The 24,381-nt window shown below is 36.0% G+C and overlaps 2 protein-coding genes across 4 annotated transcripts in view; one reads left to right on the top strand and one right to left on the bottom strand.

Annotated features, from left to right (window-relative positions):
- Nucleotides 1-19,963, top strand: part of LOC127423274 (unconventional myosin-XIX) — a 28,584-nt gene extending 8,621 nt beyond the window's left edge. The window contains exons 2-23 of the mRNA XM_051667434.1: nucleotides 438-585; nucleotides 1,031-1,179; nucleotides 3,493-3,606; nucleotides 3,803-3,929; nucleotides 4,020-4,089; nucleotides 4,185-4,287; nucleotides 7,133-7,229; nucleotides 7,316-7,392; nucleotides 7,477-7,567; nucleotides 7,774-7,939; nucleotides 8,128-8,201; nucleotides 8,293-8,528; nucleotides 8,991-9,167; nucleotides 9,284-9,427; nucleotides 10,657-10,764; nucleotides 10,932-11,002; nucleotides 11,188-11,267; nucleotides 12,897-13,054; nucleotides 13,433-13,562; nucleotides 16,071-16,156; nucleotides 16,277-16,609; nucleotides 18,807-19,963. Coding sequence (XP_051523394.1) covers nucleotides 438-585; nucleotides 1,031-1,179; nucleotides 3,493-3,606; nucleotides 3,803-3,929; nucleotides 4,020-4,089; nucleotides 4,185-4,287; nucleotides 7,133-7,229; nucleotides 7,316-7,392; nucleotides 7,477-7,567; nucleotides 7,774-7,939; nucleotides 8,128-8,201; nucleotides 8,293-8,528; nucleotides 8,991-9,167; nucleotides 9,284-9,427; nucleotides 10,657-10,764; nucleotides 10,932-11,002; nucleotides 11,188-11,267; nucleotides 12,897-13,054; nucleotides 13,433-13,562; nucleotides 16,071-16,156; nucleotides 16,277-16,609; nucleotides 18,807-18,920 — 2,853 coding nt within the window. The 3' untranslated portion in view covers nucleotides 18,921-19,963. The remainder of the gene's footprint in view (nucleotides 1-437; nucleotides 586-1,030; nucleotides 1,180-3,492; nucleotides 3,607-3,802; nucleotides 3,930-4,019; nucleotides 4,090-4,184; nucleotides 4,288-7,132; nucleotides 7,230-7,315; nucleotides 7,393-7,476; nucleotides 7,568-7,773; nucleotides 7,940-8,127; nucleotides 8,202-8,292; nucleotides 8,529-8,990; nucleotides 9,168-9,283; nucleotides 9,428-10,656; nucleotides 10,765-10,931; nucleotides 11,003-11,187; nucleotides 11,268-12,896; nucleotides 13,055-13,432; nucleotides 13,563-16,070; nucleotides 16,157-16,276; nucleotides 16,610-18,806) is intronic.
- On the bottom strand, nucleotides 19,776-24,343 carry znhit3 (zinc finger, HIT-type containing 3). 3 transcript variants are annotated; one of them, XM_051668311.1, is made up of 6 exons: nucleotides 24,284-24,343; nucleotides 24,132-24,201; nucleotides 21,057-21,094; nucleotides 20,904-20,966; nucleotides 20,655-20,738; nucleotides 19,776-20,515 (listed from the first exon to the last, which is right to left on the bottom strand). In XM_051668311.1, the coding sequence occupies exons 2-6, from the start codon at nucleotides 24,197-24,199 to the stop codon at nucleotides 20,322-20,324; spliced, it is 447 nt and encodes a 148-aa protein (XP_051524271.1). In that variant the 5' UTR covers nucleotides 24,200-24,201; nucleotides 24,284-24,343; the 3' UTR covers nucleotides 19,776-20,321. The 3 variants fall into 3 exon arrangements, with proteins under 3 accessions (XP_051524271.1, XP_051524279.1, XP_051524265.1); XM_051668319.1 differs by having other exon boundaries at nucleotides 24,301-24,328; XM_051668305.1 differs by having other exon boundaries at nucleotides 24,132-24,342.
- Nucleotides 24,344-24,381: the final 38 nt, after the last annotated feature.

Raw genomic sequence — 24,381 nt, 5'->3', positions numbered from 1 at the left:
TCAGTAAATTCCAAAAAATAGGTACAACATTTGTTTTAAATATCAAAACTCAAATTGAAAAAAATACATAATGCAATATTTTGTGATAATATAGATTATGTGTGATTCATAAACCATTTAAATGAGTTTTAGCCAATGAGGAACACAGCATAAAGATTAAAAGAACTTTGTAAACGTCAGGTTTGAGCAATGAACCTGTTTGTTATTGGAATGACATTATACAGGCCTATTTGTTCTTGTTCAGTACATACAGTATTTCAGACTAAAACTGACTTGACTAATGCTGCACAAGTGCACATTATAGTGAATTGAACAAGAGGCAAAGAGTGAGTTATTTTAATAACCCTTATTCTAAACTAAATCAAAGACCTTAACATCCTATTATGAATAATGATGTTATGAATAATGTTCTGAGCAAATTTATTTCTCTCATGCAGGTAAATGGACTGAAAGACAGAGTCCCGACTCGCAGGAAATCTCTGAATGATTCACTGGAAGGAGATATCAAAGACTTCCTCATTAATGAAGTCGAACTTCACACTTATGATGACCTCACCAAAGTCAACCCTGTTACCCCCACTACAGGTACAGTGTGGACAAAAACATTTAGAAAAAGATTTGTTGATCTAATACACTTCTAAAATTAAAGATACAGGATTTATCAGCAACCATATCGATAACGGTCAGTTTTACGCATGAGTTTATAATATATATGAGCAAATAATATCAGTTTTGTTTTATGTTCTTTTACATTGCCAGATTTTAAAGAACTAAACAGTTCTACTGTGTATTATTATGAAGCCTGATTTCACTTAAAGCATGTAAAGTTCTGGATTTGAGTTGTAGATGTAAAGTTATAGCTTGTATCTTAAATGATTCATAATATCGACCATCATATTAGTTATCTGCCACAACTGTCTGTATCAGCCAACATTTCTATATTCAGTGAATCCCTTCTAAATTACTTTAACACTATAATGCCAGCCCTGACTCAGTATTTAATTTCTGCTGTGTTTTGTTTCTTCGGCAGTGTTGAAATGCCTGCAGGCCAGGTACAGTGCAAATGTGTTCTACACACATGCTGGCTGCACACTGGTCGCCCTTAACCCCTTTCAACCAATCCCTCACCTGTACTCTATGGATGTGATGAGAGAATATCACTCTGCCCCTCAGCCTCAGGTAAACACAGCTGAGCACATTCTAAAGCTTTTAGTACATATCAAAAACTCTGCGATAAATACTATATTATTTTCCAGCTCATGTGGTTTATTCATGCTCTCATTGGAAACAACAGAGTTCTGTACAATGTTTCAAACACTGTTAACACGTAACTGATGTCATACTGCCCATCTGCTTTTTGTTATAATGGAAGACGTTGTGAAGACATGTTTAAAACATTAAAATCTTTTTTTCATCTTTGTTGTGGCTAATCAGTCACTTTATCAAGGTTGGTATTAATTTGCATGATAATTAAATGAATTAAAACAAACAAAAAAAGCGTTTAACCCTCTTATGGTCTTCACATATGGAATCACTTTTGCTCATTTAATAAAAATGGTTTCCTTTATCTGAACGGTACAAGAATTGGTGACTTTTCCTCCACTTGCCATCTGAACATACAAAAAACAAAAAAACTAAAATTGGCCATTATTTGATAACATTTACATTTATGCATTTGGCAGACGCTTTTATCCAAAGTGACTTACAGTGCACTTATTACAGGGACAATCCCCCTGGAGCAACCTGGAGTTAAGTGCCTTGCTCAAGGACACACTGGTGATGGCTGTGGGGATCAAACCAGCAACCCTCTGATTACCAGTTATGTGCTTTAGCCCACTACGCCACCACCACTCGGTTTGATAAGTCTAAGTGGTCGTAAAATAAAAGCTACACCTTTGGTCTTCACTGTCAAAATAGACCAACCATGGAAAATGATCTGTCAAATACAATAAATAAATCAGCCACAATGCAGAAAAAACACACACAGAAATTAAAGGGTTAGACTATAAAACATACAAAAACATACACACACATGCACAAATGAACTGGTGTGACTATAACACAGAGCATTTTTTTTTTTTTTTGTCAGATAAAACAAATAAATCAGCCACAATGCTAAACACACACACACTCAGACATGAGGGGTGAGACAATACACACACACACACACACACACACACACGCACACGTGTTGGTGCAGCTATCATTATGAGGACTCTCCATAGGCATAATTATTTTTATACTGTATGAACTATAGATTCTGTCCCTTAACCCTAACCCTACCCCTAAACCTAACCCTCACAAAAACTTTCTGCATTTTTACATTTTCAATAAAACATCATTTAGTATGTTTTTAAAGTGGTTTGAATTATGGGGACACTAGAAAAGTCCTCGTAAACTACCCAACCCAACACACACACACACCCACACACAAACATAAATAAATGGGTGAGACTAAAACAGCCAGGAGGCAGAACACACAACATAACACACATATAAAGGTGAAATAAAGGTGTGCAGACTGTCTCCCAAGAGACATTTATCGTTGCTCATTATAGCTGTTCACATCACTGACTTTAAAATGTTTGCAAAATACATTTTTACTATAGAAAGTTTGAAATTGCAAAATATTTACTCTGATTCTTCTGTTTTATACTCTAATTGAATTAATATATTTTGTTCACCAGATGGCAGCAGTCAGCCTCCAATATATGTCACATTCTCATATTCTTCCATGTTTCAACATATAGAAGTGTAGGTTTTTACTGTACTAAAGTTTAATAAATTTGCATATTTACATATGCAAATTAATGGTAAAATTGAGAAATGTACATGTAAATAAGATAAAAAAATTGCGTTAAATTACAAAAGAAATACACAGTTTTTCTAAGCGAAGAAGAAATTTTATCATCATCATCATCAGAATAATACATTTGCCTTTTTCCGGTCAAAAATGACTGGGAGGACCAAAGGTAGGGCTCATTTATATAGACCATAGGAAAATTAAGCTGTTATTTATGTAGTGTTTTCACCTTCTTTACATTGTGCCATGGGCCAGTAACTTAGAACAAGTTTTCAAAAATGTACTGAGTTCATTATTAACACTATTGATCAACCTCTAAAGGCCATTTCTTAAGACTCATGTTAAGTCCTGTTCTGTCATTTAAAAGTATGTTGAAAGGCTGCTTTCCAAGTTCCTCTTTAGAGAGCAAAAATGAAAAGTGTTGGCTAGGAAAATAGCAAACTTTAAGAAAACATGTAGATATGTTGTCTAACCTATTCTTTCGCATCTGCTAGTGGTAATTACGTCAGTTATTACAACAAGAAGTGCTGAAAATAAAAGCAGTTCTCTAAATCACTCTTCAAAGTTTATGAAGTTGACATTTATGCAGTTGTAGCCAGTGGCGGATTTGGGCATGGGCGACATGGGGCAGTTGCCCGGGGCGGCACGAGGAAGCTCTCCTCAATGTTAAAGCATCTGTTTGTATACAGGAATTTAAGCCACACATCTTCATCGTAGCAGAAGAGGCTTACAGGAATGTGCAAGGGCAGGTGGAGCCCATGAACCAATCACTGGTCGTCTCTGGAGAAAGTGGAGCTGGGAAAGTAAGTGCTGTTTGCTTGACTTAGGGTCCTAATTCATGTTCGAGACACCAGCTTTATTCCAGCAAGTGTGACAGCAATATTAAATGTTAATAATAATGAACAAATCTACATTAATTTAGAACTGATCTGAAAACAGTCTGATGGATAGATCTGAAAGAGCTTTAGACTAAAACTCCTGTACTAAATATCTCCTCAGACGTGGACGTCACGGTGCTTGATGAAATACTACGCCACTGTGGCCACTTCATCTCAGAAATGCCAGCACACTGTAGAGAAGATAGAACGACGCGTGCTGGACTCTAATCCTGTCATGGAGGCCTTTGGTGAGACTGAAGGGTTGACTCTTGTTTGCTCTCTAAAGTTGTGATCTTTAATACACTCCCATTCTGAAAGCCGGTATTTTCCATTCCCAGGTAATGCCTGCACATTACGCAACAACAACAGCAGTCGCTTTGGGAAATACATTCAGCTTCAGCTCAACAGGTTAGTTGTGTCTTTCTGTCATAGTCTGTCAACTTTCATTGACTTCAAGAACAGTAAACTAAAGCATTTTTCATTCTTGTGTTTTTATAATGCAGTTCTCAGCTGCTGGTTGGAGCATCAGTGCAAACTTACTTGTTGGAGAAGACGAGAGTGGCTTTCCAAGCACCTCATGAGAGGAATTTTCACATATTTTATCAGGTAAATTTAGAAAGCGTATCTCAGAGATACGCTTTCTGGTTCTAGATCAGTTTGACTGCCAATGTTATAATAAGCTGAATTGTTGATGTAATAATTCAGTCACGATTTCTCTTTAATCAGATCAAAATTAGGGGTGTTCGCTATTTCAAAAATCACGGCATTGTGTAATATTATATCCCGATAAGGATTTGTGTCACAATATAGATAGTTTTGCTTGAATTTCAAGCAAAACTTAGTAGGACCCGTTAAATTCTGCAATTAATAGTTGACTGTTTAACGCTTTAAAGAATAAACAATAGAGACAGAGCAAGATAGAGACTGAAGGGCAGTCAGAGAAAATTATAGTTTTGAGATTTAAAATTTAGCAAATTAAACTTCAGCATTCAGTTTGTTTTATGTCTGTATCAGGGTTTCCACGGGTCTTAAAAAGGTCTTAAAAAGTCTTAACTCGCCCTTCCACAAAATAAAGCCTTATAAAGGTCTTAAATCGGAGCAACATGTCTTTAATTCATAAGGTCATGGCATTAAATGTTGTATGAGGGATTGTTTTCTCGTTGCGTTCAAGTAGGGTGACCAGACGTCCCGTTTTGAAGAGGTGTGTCCCGACAGTTCTCTAAACATTGTAATTATGTCCTGGTTTCAGCTGGTAGGCTCACTGATTTTTTTTCTACTTACATTTGATGTACTTGTTCTTCGGTATCGTTTGCAGAGAAGAGAAGCAATTTCGAAGCGTTGCACGTTGATTTGACAATACTTTCATTTTAGTCTTTCTGCAAATCTGCTGAAATGTATCTGGATACCATGGAAATGACGTCATACGCTTGGCGCGCACTCTTCGTCATCCTGTCAGTCAGCACAAGTAGAAATGTTCCAATAAAAAATGCGTTTTCAGCAACGAGCTGAAAGAAGCCGATCCATTTGTTCGTGCAGCATGTGAATATGTAAGCGAGTATTTTTCTGTAATGTTCATTTCCCCACGAGCACGGAGGTAAATCAGACAATGTCACATTTAGACAGCTACACTGCACTTTTTACGTAGTACAAGCACTTATATGTTCAGATGTGGGGGTTGTATTTTGGTTACAGTGTTGTACATTTTTGTGAAGTCATTTCATAATTACACATGCAATATGACATCATATGGATAGGATAGGCTACATGGAATTTGTACATTTAAAAATTTGGTAAAATGTGGTTAAATCGTGAAAAAACTAAATCTAAAATAAAATATAAATTTTCACAAACTATATAGCCTATACAGTTAAGTGCAGAAGTTTCCACACCCCTTTCAGAATGTATACAAATAGCCTATAAGAGATTATATTTTTTATGTAGTACTGCCCTTCAAAAGCTACATAACACAAAATGTACTCTTATTTACACAAATCATCCTGCTCAAAAGTTAGCACCCCTGGGTTCTTCTTATGTTGCCTTCTTGAGCATCAATAATTGTTTGCACTTTTTGTAATAGTTGTGTATTAGTCCCTCAATTGTCAAAATCTGGACCTCATTTATAGCCACTGTTGGGAAGAAGATGCTGAGAAACCAAATAATTTTAATGTACTTGGGTTTTTTTCTTAAGAAAAGTGGACATCTTCACTGCTCAAAGACAAAGCAGGGATTCATGAACAATTATTACACAAACAGTCACTGATCATCGAGAAAGCAACACACCATATTAGTGTGGAATATATGTGAGGATGTGTTATGTCAAATAGCTTCTTCGGGGCAGTACTAAATAAAACAAAATGCAAATTTTATGATCCCTCATTTAAAAAAATGCGTTAACGCATGAAGTTAATTCTGACAGCTCTAATATATAAATATATATATATATATATATATATATATATATATATATATATATATATATATATATATTATTATTATTATTATTTTATCATTATATATTGAATTATTGCTATTTGAGGGGCTTTCTCAGCAAATATTTATATATGCGATTAATTACGATTTATTCGATTAATTAATCGGCACACCATGTAATTAATTATATTTTAAAAAAAATTGATTGACAGCCCTAATTTTAATGTTTTAATATACCATGATTAATCGTGATTAATCACAGAAAACTGCGATTTATTAGTTAATATTTTTTAATTGATTCACAGCCGTAAAACAAAGTTTAAATATTAAATTACTGCTTCTTAATGCCCATTATTGGATAATCCAGTAATTAAATAATAGAGGTCGACCGATAGTGGATTTTGCTGATACTGATATCTAAGGTGTAGGAAAAGGCCGATAACCGATTAATCGGCTGATAGTTTTTAAAATCAATTTATATCAAATCAATCTTTCCTTATTATGACATGCACAGACATTGAGGCTACAAAACTCCTAAATCAATAAAATCCCAAAAGCAGTTTGTTCAACCTAAATTCTAATAATAACCAGAAAATTAAGATTTGTTTCATAACGTGGGACTTTTTACTATAAACAAGCCTGAAATACACCTGGGACTGGTAGTATTTAACAAATTAAGCTTTTTATAGCCAAGATAATCACTAGATGAAGAGTTTTGTATATATATAATTTCACCAGATGAGATTTATTTATATGGAATAAAAAAAATGAGGAATTAAAAAACTATCGGCATGGATTTTTGCCGATAACCGATAGTTCTAAAAAGCAACTATCGGCACCGATTAATCAGTAAAACCGATATATCGGTCTACCTCTATTAAATACTAAATGAAAGGTAGTTTACCTCATTTAATGAATTTGTTTTATTTGAAACTTGATGGACGCAAACTGAAAGATAAGATACTTTATGTCAATTTCATCTGCATCAGTGTTGATTGCGTGTTGTTGGTTTGTTGTGAAGATGATGAAAGGGGCCACAGAGAAGCAGCGACAGGAATGGATTCTACCTTTGGACCAAGACTTTGCCTGGTTGCCACATGCTGAGAAAACTTTAGAAGGTAGGATGACTCCAAGCATGTTAGTGGATTTCAGGAGGGACTCTGCATTTTATTTGACAATATGCACCCTGTTTGTGTCTGAGCAGAAGACTGTTTGCAAGAGACTGTGGAAGCAATGATCAACCTTGGCATAGATGAGGAAAAGCAGGCACAAATATTCAGGGTAAGCGGTAACGGGTAAAATTGTTGAAATAAATATTATGCTGTAGGTTGTAAAATTACATGATTATATTTTCTTTGTGTGCAGATCCTCGCAGGTCTTCTGCAGTTGGGGAATGTGAACTTCAGTCCTGCATCTGAAGAGTCTCACCTGTGTGATCTTGATGAACACTCCAAAGGTGACTCTTTCACCCATTATTTCTTGTCTGTTTTGTCAGTAAATTTGGCAAAATAATAATAGCAAGACAAAGAATTCAAATTTCATAGCATGACAACCTGTGCTGAATTATTAACGTGTATACAGTATGTGTTTGTATGTCAGCGAACAGCTGTTTCAGTGTGTGTTGATCACTACTCTCTCTCTCTGTATGTTGTGTTTGTGTAGGTTTCCAGTTGAAGACGGCTGCTCTGCTGCAGGTGCCGTTAGATGATCTGCAGTCATGTTTAAGAGTGAGAACTCTGCGTGCTGGTAAACAGAACGTCTTCAAACCATGTTCTCAGTCAGAGTGCAGCGTACGCAGAGACTGTCTTGCCAAAGTCATCTACGCACAGTGAGTCAGTCCAAGACGACCTTAATAGTTGTGTAAAGATGTTTGAAGAGTAGCTGTCTTGAAGTATTGTGTTATTTTGCGAAATCATGCCAAAGGCTGTGAGTAAACAATTGAATGTCTTGTTTATTGGCTTTCATGCCATTTTAGTGATACTGTTGTTTATGACATTCTTAATATTTAATTTACAGGTTGTTTGACTGGTTAGTCACTTTCATCAACAACAGTATGTGTGCGGACAATTCCATATATTGCAACTTTATTGGTACGCATTGTAATAATTTTTGTTTTAAAGGCGCCAAATCAAACACTGTACATCTCTGAATAGAATGTAAACATAAATGACTCCTCTTCAGGTCTGCTGGATGTGTACGGGTTTGAGTGCTTTCTCTTTAACAACCTGGAGCAGTTGTGCATTAATTATGCTAATGAGAAGCTCCAGCAGCACTTTGTGGCTCATTACCTGAAGGCTCAGCAGGAGGAGTACGTGTCCGAGGGGCTGCATTGGTCCTTCATACGTTACCAAGACAACCAGGGCTGCCTGGACCTGATTGAAGGCAGTCCTATCAGCATTATCTCCCTGCTCAATGAGGTCTGTATCCACTTAAGAGAGTTATTAGGAGATTATGGAATCTACACTCACCAAGCACTTTATTAAGAACACCTACTTATTTATGCGATTATCTAATCAGCCAATCGTGTGGCAGCAGTGCAATGCAACCAGCCCGTCTGGCACCAACAATCATGCCATGGTTGAACTCACTGAGATCACATTTTTTCCCCATTCTAATGGTTGATATGAACATTAACTGAAGCTCCTGACCCATATCTGCATGATTAGGTAGTGTTCCTAATAAAGTTCTCTGTGAGTGTATTTTGTATAGGCACAATGTATCTTCATAAAGTGTGTTTATTAGCGATTTATTTTAGTGCATTAAAAATTTCACGAGGTGTTTACATATAGCCTAATATTAAAGATAAGCAATACACAAACAGTAAACAACTGAAAAAATCCCTCATTGTTTCTCTTTCTATATATCTGTCTATCATTCAGGAGTGTCGTCTGAACAGAGCGGCAGATGCGAAGCAGTTCTGTGTGCGTCTGGAGAAGGAACTATCAAAAAATGCAAATATCAGCTGGGACAAATTCAGCAAAGAGCCTCATTTCACTGTGGCTCACTACGCAGGCAAAGTCAGCTATCAGATCGAGGGCATGATGGAGAAGAATAAGGTATTAAATTATGACGAAGAATATAACTTTCATAGTATGAAACAAAGGAGGGTAAAACAGGACAGGGTACATGGTTGATCTCAATTGTATTTTTGCAATTCTGTCCATGTTTGCAGGACCCGGTTCCCCCTGAGCTCATCAGTCTATTGCAGAAGTCCCAGGATTCATTGCTGCACAGTCTCTTTGTTGACAGTGATTGTGAGAATGAGGGGGGGTCCAGGGGACACAGTAAAGTGGTCACTGTTGTCTCAAAATTTAAGGTACAGAAGTTTTTAATGAAAGATTTCATTTGGTTCAGTGAAAGATTTTAATTTGGTTGGATCTTTGCTTTAAGGCCTATTCAAACCAAGTCCGTTTTTTTGGTGCAAATATTTGTTTCCGAACAAGCGTTTGGCTCGGAAAAATGGATTCCCATGGCGCTGTTCACACCGGGTCCAACAAATTGTCCACCAATAATCCAAAGGTTTTTTTATACAGAGCAGTCTGATTTTTTTCTTTTTTTTTTCTTTCAGCTTTTTGTAATTTTTCCAGAGTCACTGCAGCTGCTCAATCCAACTGGCAAACACTGGCATTGGACATGCAGCTGATACACCCCCCCGAAAATTATATGCTTAAAATAAATAGTTGCAGTACATGAACCCTTTGTACTGCAAACATGAACCCGGTCTTTTTTTGAAAGCCTGCTTATAATATTATAAACACTATTAGTATTAGGCCTATAGCATATATTATTCTAAATGTTCATAAACATAAAGACTCTGGAGTATATTCCTGTGCTCTTTTAATGCAAATATGCAGTAAATAAATCATTTAGAAGCTGTAAGCACATTCTTTCTTTTTTGAATTTTTATGTTATGTGTACTGTGGAATGTGTGTATATCTCATATTTTATAACATACCTGGTGTTTTGTCTTAATGCACATTATGTAATATGTGTATCACTGTGCCTGTTATATTCTCATGGCATTAAAAATAGCAGCAAGTTTCGGCAATTCATTTGCACGTAGTAAAATATGCCATAAAAAGACTCTTTACATGCAATATTTTACTGTAGACAAACAAATTGCAGAACTCCTCTGCTATTTTTATAGGATAAGGATAACATAACAAAGTATTCCTGTAACAGTGCTCTTTTCTAACCATGCACAAGAAACCCTGAATTCAATACAAATATGCAATAATTTAAATAAAGAAAAGACTGTGAGCCAGTGTTTTCTTTTATGTTATTTTTAATGTTATGCATCATATTTTGTACTATACCTGTTATTCTTAATGTACATTATTCCATGTGTATTTGTATCACAGTACCTTGTGTTATATTATCCAGGCATTAATCCAGGCATTATGTCTCGGTGTGAACAGACATTTCCTTGGAAGTTTGTCTCGCAAAATCGTCACGGATTTGGTGTGAACAGACCTTTACTCAGATTGCTTTTACATTGACCTGCCTTTGTGTTTAATATGATTCCTTCTTGTCACGAATATGCAGAACTCACTTGAAAGTCTGATGAAGATTTTGCACAGCACCACTCCACACTACACGCGTTGCATCAAACCCAACCCTGACTGCAGACCTCTCACCTTCAAAAAGGAGGAGGTGATTTAAACTTCTACTGTTCTGTCTGTTCACTTTTAATATGAGTGTGCTCTTGCATTGAATCAAGTGCTTGAATGGCGCTGCATACTCTGTGTTGATCTGCGTGGGATTTTAAAGCGTTCATAGTTCTCAGATGGGTTTGGTGACTCATGTTGGTTTGTGTTCAGGTTATCACTCAACTCGAGGCCTGTGGGATAGTGGAGACTATAAACATCAGCGCGGCAGGATTTCCCATCAGGTAACACTTCATACATACACATGTCTTACTATACAATCTCTGCATTTAACAATAAATATGTTACTTTTATTAAAAGTATTCCAGAGGAAAGATACATTTCCAGCACTCGTTTAGATGGATAATAGCAGATTTTCAGTGTTTAAACTTGGAAATAAAAACAGGTTATTTTTATAATGTTTGAGCAGGATCCCATTTGGCAGTTTCCTCCAGCGATATGGACTGATCACAAACACCAAACTAGCATCTCAAATGATCGGAGAAGACAGTAAGTGGAAATGAAGTGGACATAAAGTACCTACTTTTTTTCCTATTCTCTTCTTTAATTGCTGTTTCGTGTCCTTTTGTCTTTCAGTATCTTTATCCCATTTCCTCCAATCTTTTATGAACACAGTGCTTAAAATAATGCCATTTGTAAGTTGACTGTAAATCTGGATTTTTCTGGTGAATAACTGCATGCTTGTCTCGCAGTGTTTTGCATGCAGTGTTGTGCTTGTTTGCCTCTTGTTCTTCCCACTGTATGTTTCGGTTCAGATCTCTGCTTAATCTTACGAATCTCTTATCGACGTCGTATCACAATTTGTGCGCGTGTGGTTTCATGTTACTGCTTGCAGGATTTGGTGTGTAAAGTGTCGCAAAGACTTGTTCTAGTTCTTCTTTCATGAATTATCTCATTAGTTGGTTAAACAACAGAATAACAGAACAGAATTTTTTTTTCGAGCAGACTTTTACTCTAAACACCATGCTTGCCTCTGAAATCGTAACTTCATCGAGCTGATTCAATAGCAGTGTTGCTGGACTGCTGAATGGTACATTACAGTTTTAAAGTTGATAGAAATATCAGATTATTTTAGCACCGTGTCCATTTGAGTTGTCAACCAAAATGGGTTTTTCAGTGGCTGATACCGATATCTAGAGAGCAGGGTGGCAGATATAAATGGCGATAAACAATATATTTTAACAACAACAAATCAAAGGCTACCACCCCTGGAGTTCGCTAGTTCGAATCCCAGTGATTCTGAGTGACTCCAGCCAGGTTTTCTAAGCAACCAAATTGGCCCGGTTGCTAGGGAAGGTAGAGTCACATGGGGTAACCTCCTCGTAGTCTTTAATGTGGTTCGTTCTCGGTGGGGCGCGTGGTGAGTTGAGCGTGGTTGCCGCGGTGGATGGCGTGAAGCCTCCACATGCGCTATGTCTCCGTGGCAACGCACTCAACAAGCCACATGATAAGATGCGCGGGTTGGCGGTCTCAGACGCGGAGGCAACTGGGATTCGTCCTCCGCCACCCAGACTGAGGCGAATCACTACGCGACCACGAGGACTTAAAAGCGCATTGGGAATTGGGCATTCCAAATTGGGAGAAAAAGGGGAAAAATCCCCCACCCCCCCCCAAAAAAGTCAAATAAACAGTTACTGTATGCAATATTTACTCAAATATGCATAAACTTGAAAACAGAAAGTGTTATATATCCATTGACGAATCTATCTGTAGATTTTGGAACGGACACAAGGGAAAGTTAACACTTTAGTTAATCTGGAGAAAGCGAACACGGTTATCGGCCGATGCTGATAATCGCGAAATGACCAAATATTGGCCGATTAATCAGCCTGCTTGATATATCAGTCTATCACTAGTCCCCACCACATCGATGGAAGAATGCACGTTTGAGAACTGTTAACAGAACAAAAATGCATTAAACTATTCTGGTTACGTTATTGAAAAAAAAAAGGAAGGTTCTCTGTTCCCAACCCTAATCGTGGTGCACCTTTACAATGATATTTAAGATCTTGAATTGATAGAACCATCATCAGACCTTTTGTATTTGTGCTGTAGTTGTACTGTACACTGTTTTCAAAGATCAATATCTTGTTTCTGAAGCTCAGCTCTCTCACACAGACATCAAGTTGAGTGATCAGGCTGTTCTGGGATCTGCTGTGAAGAATGTGCTCAGTGTGGTCCTCAGAAGACACACCCTTAACTCCACCCCAAGCCATGATGACAACAACAACATGGCGCATTGTGGAAGGACCAAAGTCTTTCTCACACACTCCCTGGTAAAGCGACCACTCTGATGACTTTGTACTGTTTTAAAATGCTGCAGAAATTGTATAACTTTTTTTTATTATTATTCTTTAAAGTTTACTCCATTAACAGGCATACTGTGGTTACCAATGACTAATTTTTTCTGCAACTGAATGTGTCTAATAATAGGAGGGTTACCAAGAGGACTAGTATTCACCATGACCTTTGTCTAGAATAAAGCAGCATTTTCTAGACCAAGAATAAGACCAAAGTCGTCTTCTCATATGAGTGTGCATCATTTAAAACCGATTTGTCAAAAGTACTATACATTCTGTGGTGTCTTTTGCACTCACTTTCAGTGAGTTCACTTAATGTCAGTAAAGTTAATGTAATGTGTGTTTGTTGTGCAGTTGGAGATGTTGGAGCAGCACAGGGACTGGGTGCGTTCACATAAGGCGTTCTGTATTCAGTGCTGCTGGCGCAGGTACCAGCGGCGTCTCCACAACCTCAGGACACAAGCTGCCACCCGCATACAAGCAGGTTAGAATTGACGTTCTTTAAATTTTTCATCACAGGTAGAGTGCAGGTATGATTGATACGCATTTCACATTTATCACTAAATACTAACCCTTTAAACATGGGTCCGCAGAGAAAAAAATTATTATCAAAATATTAATAACTACAGACTTGACCAACACAAAATAGGTTTCATTTTAAAGCTAGAAGCTGTACTTTACAATGCATGTAGGTATAATGATCAACTAAACAAGTGCTTTGAAACTTTCAGGCAAATCAGAAGTGTTCCGTTTTCATAATTTATTAATAAATTTGCACTGCACTTGTAAAAACATCAACCTGATCAAATAGCTATTTGTCATATTTTGTTGGAAAGCTCTCAAAGAGTAGAATACTACCAGCCTATTTTTTTACTCACAAGCAAAAATATAGCGAGTAATAGCTAAGTATATGTCTTTGACATACATGTTACATGTTAACAGGTGTTGCTTATATGCCATGTTATCGCTTACAACTTCAAGCAAAATAAACGGAATATTAAAATATCATTACGTAATCTGATGTATAGATCATTCGATAATCCACATGAAGCACAGTGTGCACGATACATATTGTGCTAACTGACTAAAAACACATTAGCTTTCCTGGATCAGGTGACTTCATCGGAAATGATGTAGAATGTTGTCCAGCATTATGGAATGCTAAACAAATCGTATTAGGATTCAGATCACTGCAGCCAGAGGTGGAAGTCATCCAAATATGGGCAGAGAGGATCGGTCACTGTAATTACATATGGCCACCAGGAGATGGTGCCAAGTACATGACACAGACTCAATGATGCCTCAGATGACACAGAATGGAACTGAATGAGATCTTGTTACTCATGCCTGCATGCTTTTGAGAGAGAGCATAATTAGTTATTGTTGTATTTGCATGTGTAATAAATTCTTATGTACAATTATTATGTTTTAATTGTTTGGAGACGTTTTTGGACACTAGGATAAATTATTTTTGTAATGCTTTAAATTTTGATTGCTTTGTCGTGTCAACACAAAATGTTATACTGTTAAACATTTTGAATATATATTTGGAAATGGAATTCTCATTCATTTTTCTTCTCATTACAATATTGAAACTGTATATCGGAAATGTGCTCAGTTGTCATGAAATATCACAATGCAAACCTATTGAAATTTATATTGTAATAAAAGTATTTTTACAAATCCTAAACCCATAATTGCAAACAACTGAAACGGTAATGTAAATTCATTGGTCGAAAGGCGTGGGAACCCTGGCAGTAACCATCCACCCCTCTCTCTCCTCTGCTCGGCTAAAAGATGTGACATCTGCCGTCTGTCTAGACAGCGTGTACTGGTTACCTTACACCTGCTTATCCCTTAAACACAGAACAGAACAGCTCTAGCTCACCTGAGCCAAACACCAGCTGTACTGAGATCAGAGTTCTGTATATAACTTTACTGAGTCACATTTTGATCTAAAGAAATAAAAGTGTTTCCTGTAATCTGATCACTAATATAATCATGTGTAAATCAAAGAGAGACTGTTACAATTCAGCGGGTTTAAGTGTTATTCACCATGAAGAGGTGTATTTATTCTTGGGTTGTCACCCAAACAGGAAGTGACATGACCTTTTGAGCACCTGCTCTTGGCTGTAAGCTGAAACACCGTTAAATCACACACAGGATTTTATTAGTAACTTGAAAATGCTGTCACATTTGTTTACTTGGTGTTATTTTTTTACTCTGACCATGATCACCTATCCGACATATCCAAGCTCTTAAAAAGTTGCTATTGGAATATTTTGAACCTGTTTTTATATAATATGTTGTTGTTTTTTTCCTCTTATTTTTAATGACACAACGGGTGAAAATCTGGGTTACAGTGAGACACTTACAATGGAAGTGAATGGGGGCCAATCTGTAAACATTAAAATACTCACTGTTTTAAAAGTATAGCCACAAGATGTAAACAGTATGTGTGTTAAAAAGATTTTAGTGTGATAAAATCACACCTTTTCTGTGTAAAGTAATATCCAGTTTTACAACTTCGTTGCCATGACGACGTAATGACTTACAATTACCGTAAAAATGGCAATTTAAAACCTTTACATAAGGAATAATTGATGAAGGCCCATTGAATTATGAAACTGGAACTACTTCATTGCAGTGCGTTTACTGAAAAATAATTGCACACCTTTGAATATCCGTCAACCAATCAGAATCAAGTATTAAACAGCCCCATCGTATAAAGCTCAAATAGTGCACAAGTTTTAACAGAAGAATTAACACAAGTACTTTTATACAGTTATAAGTTTCACATTTCTGCCTTTTTGAACCCTCCAAAAATGGGCCCCCATTTACTTCCATTGTAAGTTTTTTGCTTTTTTTTTTTTTTTAAAAGAAAAATAATTCAAAATAATTTTTTGTGGAAATCAACATTATGCCACAAATGCTGTCGAATTTATTTTGAACCTGGAATATTCCTTTAATACTTGTGATCTGTCCATCAAAGGGGTGAGATGCTGGCTGCTCAGAAGAAAGGTCGAGAAATGGCACAAAGCTGCATCCATCATCCAGACCAGATGGAGGCGCTGGAGAGTGAGCACTCTTAATGGATTTAAAACGCATTGATATAATACTTAATTTTACTTTCAGACTCAGTTACATGTGTATGGTGCCTCTGTATTTTCTCTTTTTGCATTCCTCCTTGATATCCAGGCGTGGATGGATGCACTAGCTGAGGCAGAGCTGGATGATGCTGAGGATTTTATGGAGGAGAAAGCATCTGTGTTGCCCAAGCTGGATCCTCTGCTGAAGGAGCGAGGCTCAGTGCAGCTCTCCAGCATCCAGGAACCCGTCGTTGTCCGAGGTTGGCCCATCGGGCTGGCAATGGCTTCAGCTCCGACCGTCACTGTGTCTCTGACCGCCAATGGTTTCCAAAGGGTCATGTCCATGATGGCCTGTCTGAAGATCCCTTTCAGGAATGGGGAATACAAAGTAAAGACCAATCAGTTTGACCAGGGTGTGGCATCCATCAGAGCCCAACCATGGGTAAGAGATGCTTGAAATACTACAGTTAATCTTAATACATTAATTCAGTAGAATCAGTTCAAGCTCCATTCATTTGCATATGCAAATAAGCAAATTTATGTAACTGTACTACAGTAAAAACCTAGTTGAAACATGAAGAAAGTCTCATGTATTGGGGCAAATTGCTGCCATCTGGTGAAAAAAGAAAAATAACATGACTTGAAAATCATGTTATGACAATAATAGCCTGTAGATGGCTGCCGTGTTCTGTGCAGCCACCTGCTGTGTAGTAGGCCAAATTAAAAAATTTACCACAAGCTATGCATTTGGATGTATATATTTAGACTACGGTTGCTCCGATACCAACATTTTGGCTCGGTATAATACCAGCCCTGGTACCTCGGTACTGATACTAAATCGATACTTCAGCAACACATAAATAGCCTCAGATTACTGATTAAATGACACAGAAAATGACTTGATTATATGAACTGCATAAAGTCTTGCAGTTGCAACTTATGCATTTTCCATTTAAAATTTTCTGGATTCCATGTTTTATGTTATTGTAATGATCAAAACAGTGTTTAATCAAATAAAATATAATAATACATTTTCTATGAAAAATTGCAAATTGTTTTGGTCAAATAAAATGCTGCACAACAGAGCTTCACTGTATAATTGAAAGAATTAATGAAAAAAATTGGATTACCTGTGGCACAAGGCCGCTACGGCTAAATCACAGTGTGCTGATATTCAGTACACTCGTTTTTGTGATATTGCTTACATGTAATAATAATTATAATAATGATAATAATAAAACCATTTATTATTATTAAATTATTGTTATTAGTAATATCATTGCTATTACTTTGAATATGATATTTTTGTATACAATAGTAATATTTTTGTCACAATGCCTTTTAATTTTATTTATTTATTATTATTTTTTTATTTCCCCTTTTTCCCCAATTTGGAATGCCCAATTCCCAATGCGCTCTAAGCCCTCGTGGTGGCGTAGTGACTCGCCTCAATCCGGGTGGTGGAGGATGAATCTCAGTTGCCTCCGCGTCTGAAACCGTCAATCCGCACATCTTATCACGTGGCTTGTTGAGCGCGTTACCGTTTACCGTAGAGACGTAGTGCATGTGGAGGCTTCACGCTATTCTCTGCGGCATCCACGCACAACTCGCCACGTGCCCCATTGAGAGCGAGAACCACATTATAGGGACCACAAGGAGGTTACCCCAATGTGACTCTACCCTCCCTAGCAACCGGGCCAATTTGGTTGCTTAGGAGACCTGGCTGGAGTCACTCAGCACGCCCTGGATTCAAACTCACGACTCCAGGGGTGATAGTCAGCATCAATACTTGCTGAGCTACCCAGACCCCTCAATGCCTTTAATTCTTAAAAGCTTTTATTTTTATGGAACTTTTATTTTGACGGACATTTGAGTGTGGAAGTTTTATTTTAATAATGTCCGCATTCTAAATGAAATACCAAAATACTCATGACAGTTGCGAGCTGAGATCTCAGATCAGCACTAGACGGGTTCGTGTGAGTGTTAATAGCCACTCATACACTAAACACGCCGCATTATGTGCGATCTCTCTCTGAGTGGGTGAGTGAGTGGGTGAGTGAGTGGGTGAGTGAGTGGGTGGGTGAGTGAGTGAGTGAGTGAGTGAGTGAGTGAGTGAGTGAGTGAGTGAGTGAGTGAGAAGTATGACAGAGAGCAGAGTGGCACCTGTCGTTCATTCTGAAGCCTGCATTGCGTGTAGACTGTATATTATTTAATTAAATGCGATCCTTCCGCTATTTAATGGTTACACTTAGCCAAATCAAGATTTTAATTTGTCAATTAATTAATCTAAAAAAATGTCACATGCCTTAAAATGTGTTTGTTCTACATTGTGACTGATTTATAGATTGAAAAGAAAAAATAGCTGTTTTTCAGTCTTCTCCATTCATTTCCTATAGTCGGACAATTTTGACCACAAACAGTAAAGGTGTTGCTTTTTTTCCCTTCACTTAGACTTATCAAATCAATTTTAAAAAAATGTGTGTGTGTGTGTTCAGATGGCAAGTGAAGGAAAAGTCACCAAGTCTTGTACCGCTAAGATGGAAACCAGTTTTATTACATCTGAAACATTGATTTCGGTCAAAAATGACCGAACAGTATAGGAAGGTGACTGACTGTGCAACACTATTTTTTTCTTATAGGGGTCTATTAAGATGCATCTGCAGAGGTCTCCATTGCTTTACGCTGACATGCATCCAGCACACAAGACTGATGTGGTGACTGGACTCAACCAGATATTGCTGGAAAGAAACTGATATTTCATGACTTTGCATCTGAATGACACTACAAGCTTTCATCAAATCAATGCACCTTAATAATACACTCAGAAACTTGGGAAAAACTAAGTGATATTAATAATTTAGCTGCCTTATTGTTGTTGTCTTATAGTGTAATACAGCAGTTAATTCTTTATACTCTCTCAGGTCTCAGCATGGTAAAGCACAAGTGCCTTTAATTATGGAGCATGTTCAATAAGTGTATTTTAGACCATTTATAATAAAACGTACTCTTGTTATTCCTGCATGATCAGTGATTGAGTGTTTAAGTGAGGTTTCTTGCACAGTTTGAAAGTGATGTTTGTAGATAACTGAGTATTTTAGTTTTTCCCAAATTACTTGTTAATGTGCAGCTGATATAACCCAAATTGGGGGATTTTCTAAATAATTTCTCCTGAATATTTAATTTGATTTTCTGAATAAAGTAACGGGTTTTAAAACATTGCAAGATAAATTTATAATCCTTAAAAAGATAAGGGAGAATATATATTATTGATGTGACTACAGTATATTATTACCAATGGTTTATATCTTTTATATTGTTTGTTTTTTTTTAATTATTATTATTCCTTACACAATGTACAACATGAAACACTACTTTGTATTAAAATACAGGAGAAAGTGTTCAACAATTTGTATCAGTGCTTCCTAATAAATATTGTCAGAATACGCTCCTTTGCTTCAAACTATAATTTGGTATTGTTAATAACAACATTTATTTTAAGAAAACCTGGAATTATAAGGGCACCCACCTCCTTCAATTTTCTGCTACCATGTCTTTTTGGTTATGAAACATTTAATTATGTGTGCAAAATGTGAATTTATGACCAAAAGCAACATGTACCTCTATATATTTATAATCTCAGCGTGTTAACCACAAAATATGAGACATCAAAACAGATCAGGTTATTAGTTTGGACACAGCTACTATAAATGGTACCGAGTTAAAAATGAGCAAACAAAAAACAATCACTTTGTCAAACTGTTGTGTTTGAAAATGACAATAAAGATCAGTATATGCATGTTCTCTCATCCTGGGTTTTCTTATACACTGATTCTATAGTTGGTTAAATATATATATTTCTAAAATGCATAAAGTGCATGATGGCATGCAATGACCTACTGCTGTACGGAACAATGTACAATCTGAGTAAAATGGCCAAAAAGCATTTCAGAATGACTGTGTGATGTTTGACATTGGCTGAGTGCTCTCACTACAACTTTGCATTCAAAACACATTTGTTTAATAAAAAAATAGACATAAAGCACTATTTGAAAGACACAGGAATTCTTAAAAAGTCCAACATCAAACTAAAAACAGCACCCAACTGAGAGTATTGGACTTGCATGTAGTTTAGTCCATATGTGACATTAAGCATATTATACATCATCATCATCATCATCCATTTGTGCTGGTTCAATAATTTTCAAGCACTGATCAGCAAACTCCACAAACAGTGGCTCCTGCATGGCGTTCTTCACAGCTTTGGCTTTATCTTCAGCCGAGTCCACTGACATCATTACCTGTCGGAGATGCGGATTCCACAACAGAGCCTTCAGCGCCTCTGACTCACCTGAGTTAAAAATAAATAAATAGAATCTATGAAACGACAAAGTTTTAACCAAATGTTTGAGATTGGAGGGATGAATCTGCTTTTGAAAAACCCATATCAGTTGACCACTATAAATACTGATTTCCTCGTGTTCACTCACCTAGTTGCTGAAGTTTCTGTAACGGCACTTTGTCACTTTGACTGTCTTCATCAAGGAGATCATCAACAGTCCATGGCTGTTCAGCTGACACACATTTGCATGTAATTGCATAAATAAGTGAATACTGAGTTGCAGCTAATATCCATCCATCAAATGGGTTTCATATATATATATATATATTATATATATATATATACACACACACACACACACATATGCATTATTACATACTTATAATACATTACTAACCATGGCTCACAGGTGTTGGGGTGCTGACAGGTGGTGCTGTTTCTTTGAATGGGTGACATGAATCTGACAGGCAGGATAAACAAAAACTATTAGTTTATAATGTTAACAATCACATGTGGTTATCAATAGAATGTTGCAACAAGCAAGTCTTACCATCATCTTTGTGTCTCTTAAAGCAACTCACTGAACAACTGCAATGAAAAGAAAAACAGACGATGCCTGATTATTTGCTTACAAAACCAGGTGAGCTGATAAGGCCTATAGTATTACAACTCACTAAAGTGACACGATTTACTGCCATTAAACTTACATTACATTAGTAGGGTAATTTCTACAATTTGATGCCTTTTAAGTCCCCAGTGCAAGTTATGGCATTTGTAATGTTCAATTGCAACCTATTACAATTTTAGCCCTCCTATGGTATTAAAAAATTGCACCTTCCTTTGGTATTTGTGGTCATTTCTGACCGGAAGATTTAGATGTGTAACCCTCTTTTTTTTGTTTTTGATGATGATAATCATAATTTTTTTTCTTCCCTGAAGAACAATAAAATAATGCATTTCTTTGGGGATTTTATGCTATTTTTATCTTATTTACATGTATAATTCTACATTTTACCATTAATTTGCATATACAAATAAGCACATTAATGGTAAATGGTAAAAAAGTTTAAAATTCAGAGCCTACACTTCTATAAGTTGAAACATGAAGAAAATATGAGAATGTGACTTAAATTGGAGGCAGATTACTGCCATCTGGTGAACAAAATATAAATAACATGACTTGAAAACCATGTCATGCCAGTAACAGCCAGTAGATGACTGTAGACACATACTGTGTAGTCTGATGACTTGTTGTAAACTAATTTTATATTTTATCACAAGATGGATATATATATTTAGACATTATCAAACTATTATTTGTCAAAGTTTAACATTTTAAAATGGATTTGAAGTGTCAGTTTTTGCAGTTAATGTCATTATGCTTGCAATCAAACCTGACCATGACGTTACAAAAAGAAAACACAAAATAAGCATTTTTCTACCAATAATTTATTTCAAAAATAAAAATGTAATAACTCAAAAGTATAAGTAAAAGCAAAAAGTAAAAGCATAATAACATCAAGAAAATGAACATTAAGAAACTTAAATCCAATTTGAGAATAAAACAGAAAAATAAAAGTAAACATTTTGCAATTTCAAACTTTCTATAGTAAAAATGTATTTTGCACACTTGTGTATGTGTGTGTTCTGCATTGTGAGTGTGTTATGGTCTCAGCCCTTCATTTCAGACTGTGTTTGTTTAGCATTGTGTCTGCTGCTGATTTTATTGGTTTTATTTGACAAATGTAGAAAATAAAATAATAATAAAAAATAAATAAATACGTTGTGTCATAGGCTCACCAGTTCATTCTTGTGTGTGTTTAAGTGTGATTGTGTGTGAGTGGCAGTGGTGGAAAGAGTACTGATTTTTTTTTTTACTTAAGTAAAAGTACTGCTACTGAAGAAATAATTCACTTAAGTACATGTAGAAGTACTGAGAAATATTATGACTCAAGTAAGAGTAAATAAGTAGTTTGCCGAAAAACTACTCAAGTAAATACGTTACAAGTTACTTTATGAAAATTATATTATATACAGTATATACGCTTCCATTTTTAGAACACAAAGACATTTTTGTTCTTGAAAGAAATGGATGCTTCCTTTCACCATGGATGCATTACATTGATCAAAAATACTGCCAAAATCATTAATTGCTAATTATTATTACGGTTTGAAATAATTGTTTTAAGTGGTATTTATTTAATTTTTTCTTTACCCTTGATGGCAAACATGTACTGTGTCACCTATTCCTTACAAAAGTAGTCTAAAGTGCAAATCACAATATAGCTGAGGTACTGAGTTCTTACAAGTTGCTTTACACGTGCAAGTCAAATTTTGGTTTTAAAAATAGGCAAAAAGAAACACATTTCTCCTGAAATTCTATTTTCTCCTAAAGTCTATTGTTTTAGAGAGATGAAGGCTATTCCATGCATTACTGTTTTGAGGATCTCTAACCAGGATAGAGAGGGAAGTGGACGGCCCAGATGCACAAACAAAAAGACAAATAAATCACAGTCTCTATTTTGAGAAACAGACTCCTCACAGGTCCTAAACTAGCAGCTTCTAAATGCCAAAGACCTGCATTGCTGCAAGAGGATTCTTGGACAAACAGAACAAAAATAGCATAAAAATAAATTGTTTATAATAAACAATAACTTTCTTTTGTGGGATCTGACTCAAAATACCAAAAGATAATATTCTTTAAATGCATTAAAAATGTATGCAAGATATTATTTGTAATAAACATACTAATGGAATGACCAAAACAAATGGAAAACAGTCTTGGTATAATTCTGGCAAAAAGAAGCATTTCGTGTCAGTACTGAATTTCTTTCAATTGTCCACTTTGTTATGTCATGACCGGAAGTGACATCACCAATTAAAGGTGCACTCAGTAATTTTTTTTTTATGTTATCTTGAGCTTACACGGACACTTAGCAGCTTGGATAAAGCATAATTTAAAATCAATCGTTTTCAGTTGCCATCGTAGAAATTCTCTATTCACAGTCAGTCATGATTACTTTAATTAGTGAGTGAAAGTGTCCAATAACAAGACGGTTACTGAGATTAAGCAAGTAGTATTCGGCTGGTCATGTGATTCTAACATGGCAGCCCCCATGAGGAGACCCTCTCCATGTAGAATAAAACAGCTTTTATAAGGTTACTGATATGACTGGAGTCATCATCTTGTGTGAGTGCTTACGATTTTATACACGTTTCAAAATATCTATTAATTTCTTTAGACGTAAAACTTTTTAAATAAGGAAAAAAATAATGAGTGCACCTTTAAATCTTTTATTTATGTTTCCTTTATTTTATAATGTTAGTCATATGTGGTCAAGCATAACAAGTCCACCCTGTTATGAGAATATATAATGAAAATTAAAAATTAATAAGCTAATTTTTTTAGTCACTGAAGGCATTTAATTTTTTTTTTTTTTTTTTTTTAAGGCGTTTCTGATTTTTTTCCCCCCACACAATTTTACGTCATTTAGACGTATAAAATCTTTAACATGTCTTTTTAGGAAACATAAAGATACTTATAAAGGTATGTTTTAAAAAATAAATAAATAATTAAAATCGAAATGCCACCAAAATGTAAGAATGACAAAAACACATAACTTACTATCTTATTCTGCACGCAGGACATCTGTATTTTGGAACCTGCTCGCTACAAACTCCACAAAGCTGCATGTCTGATAATTAAAATAAATAAAACAAAATCAGCAATCAGAAATATAAAACAAAGTAAATATTAATCTGCTCGTAAGAACTGACTTTAAACTCGAACGGACCACATGGTTACGACGTTGACAAAGTGAAGGACTTTTAACTCATTTCCGGTTCTCTTTGACGAATGCTTCCGGTGTAAAGTG

The sequence above is a fragment of the Myxocyprinus asiaticus genome, chromosome 3 (assembly GCF_019703515.2).
Source record: "Myxocyprinus asiaticus isolate MX2 ecotype Aquarium Trade chromosome 3, UBuf_Myxa_2, whole genome shotgun sequence".
Lineage (NCBI taxonomy): Eukaryota > Metazoa > Chordata > Actinopteri > Cypriniformes > Catostomidae > Myxocyprinus > Myxocyprinus asiaticus.
Note: the sequence above shows the minus strand (reverse complement) of the source record. Positions and strands in the feature narration are given on the sequence as shown.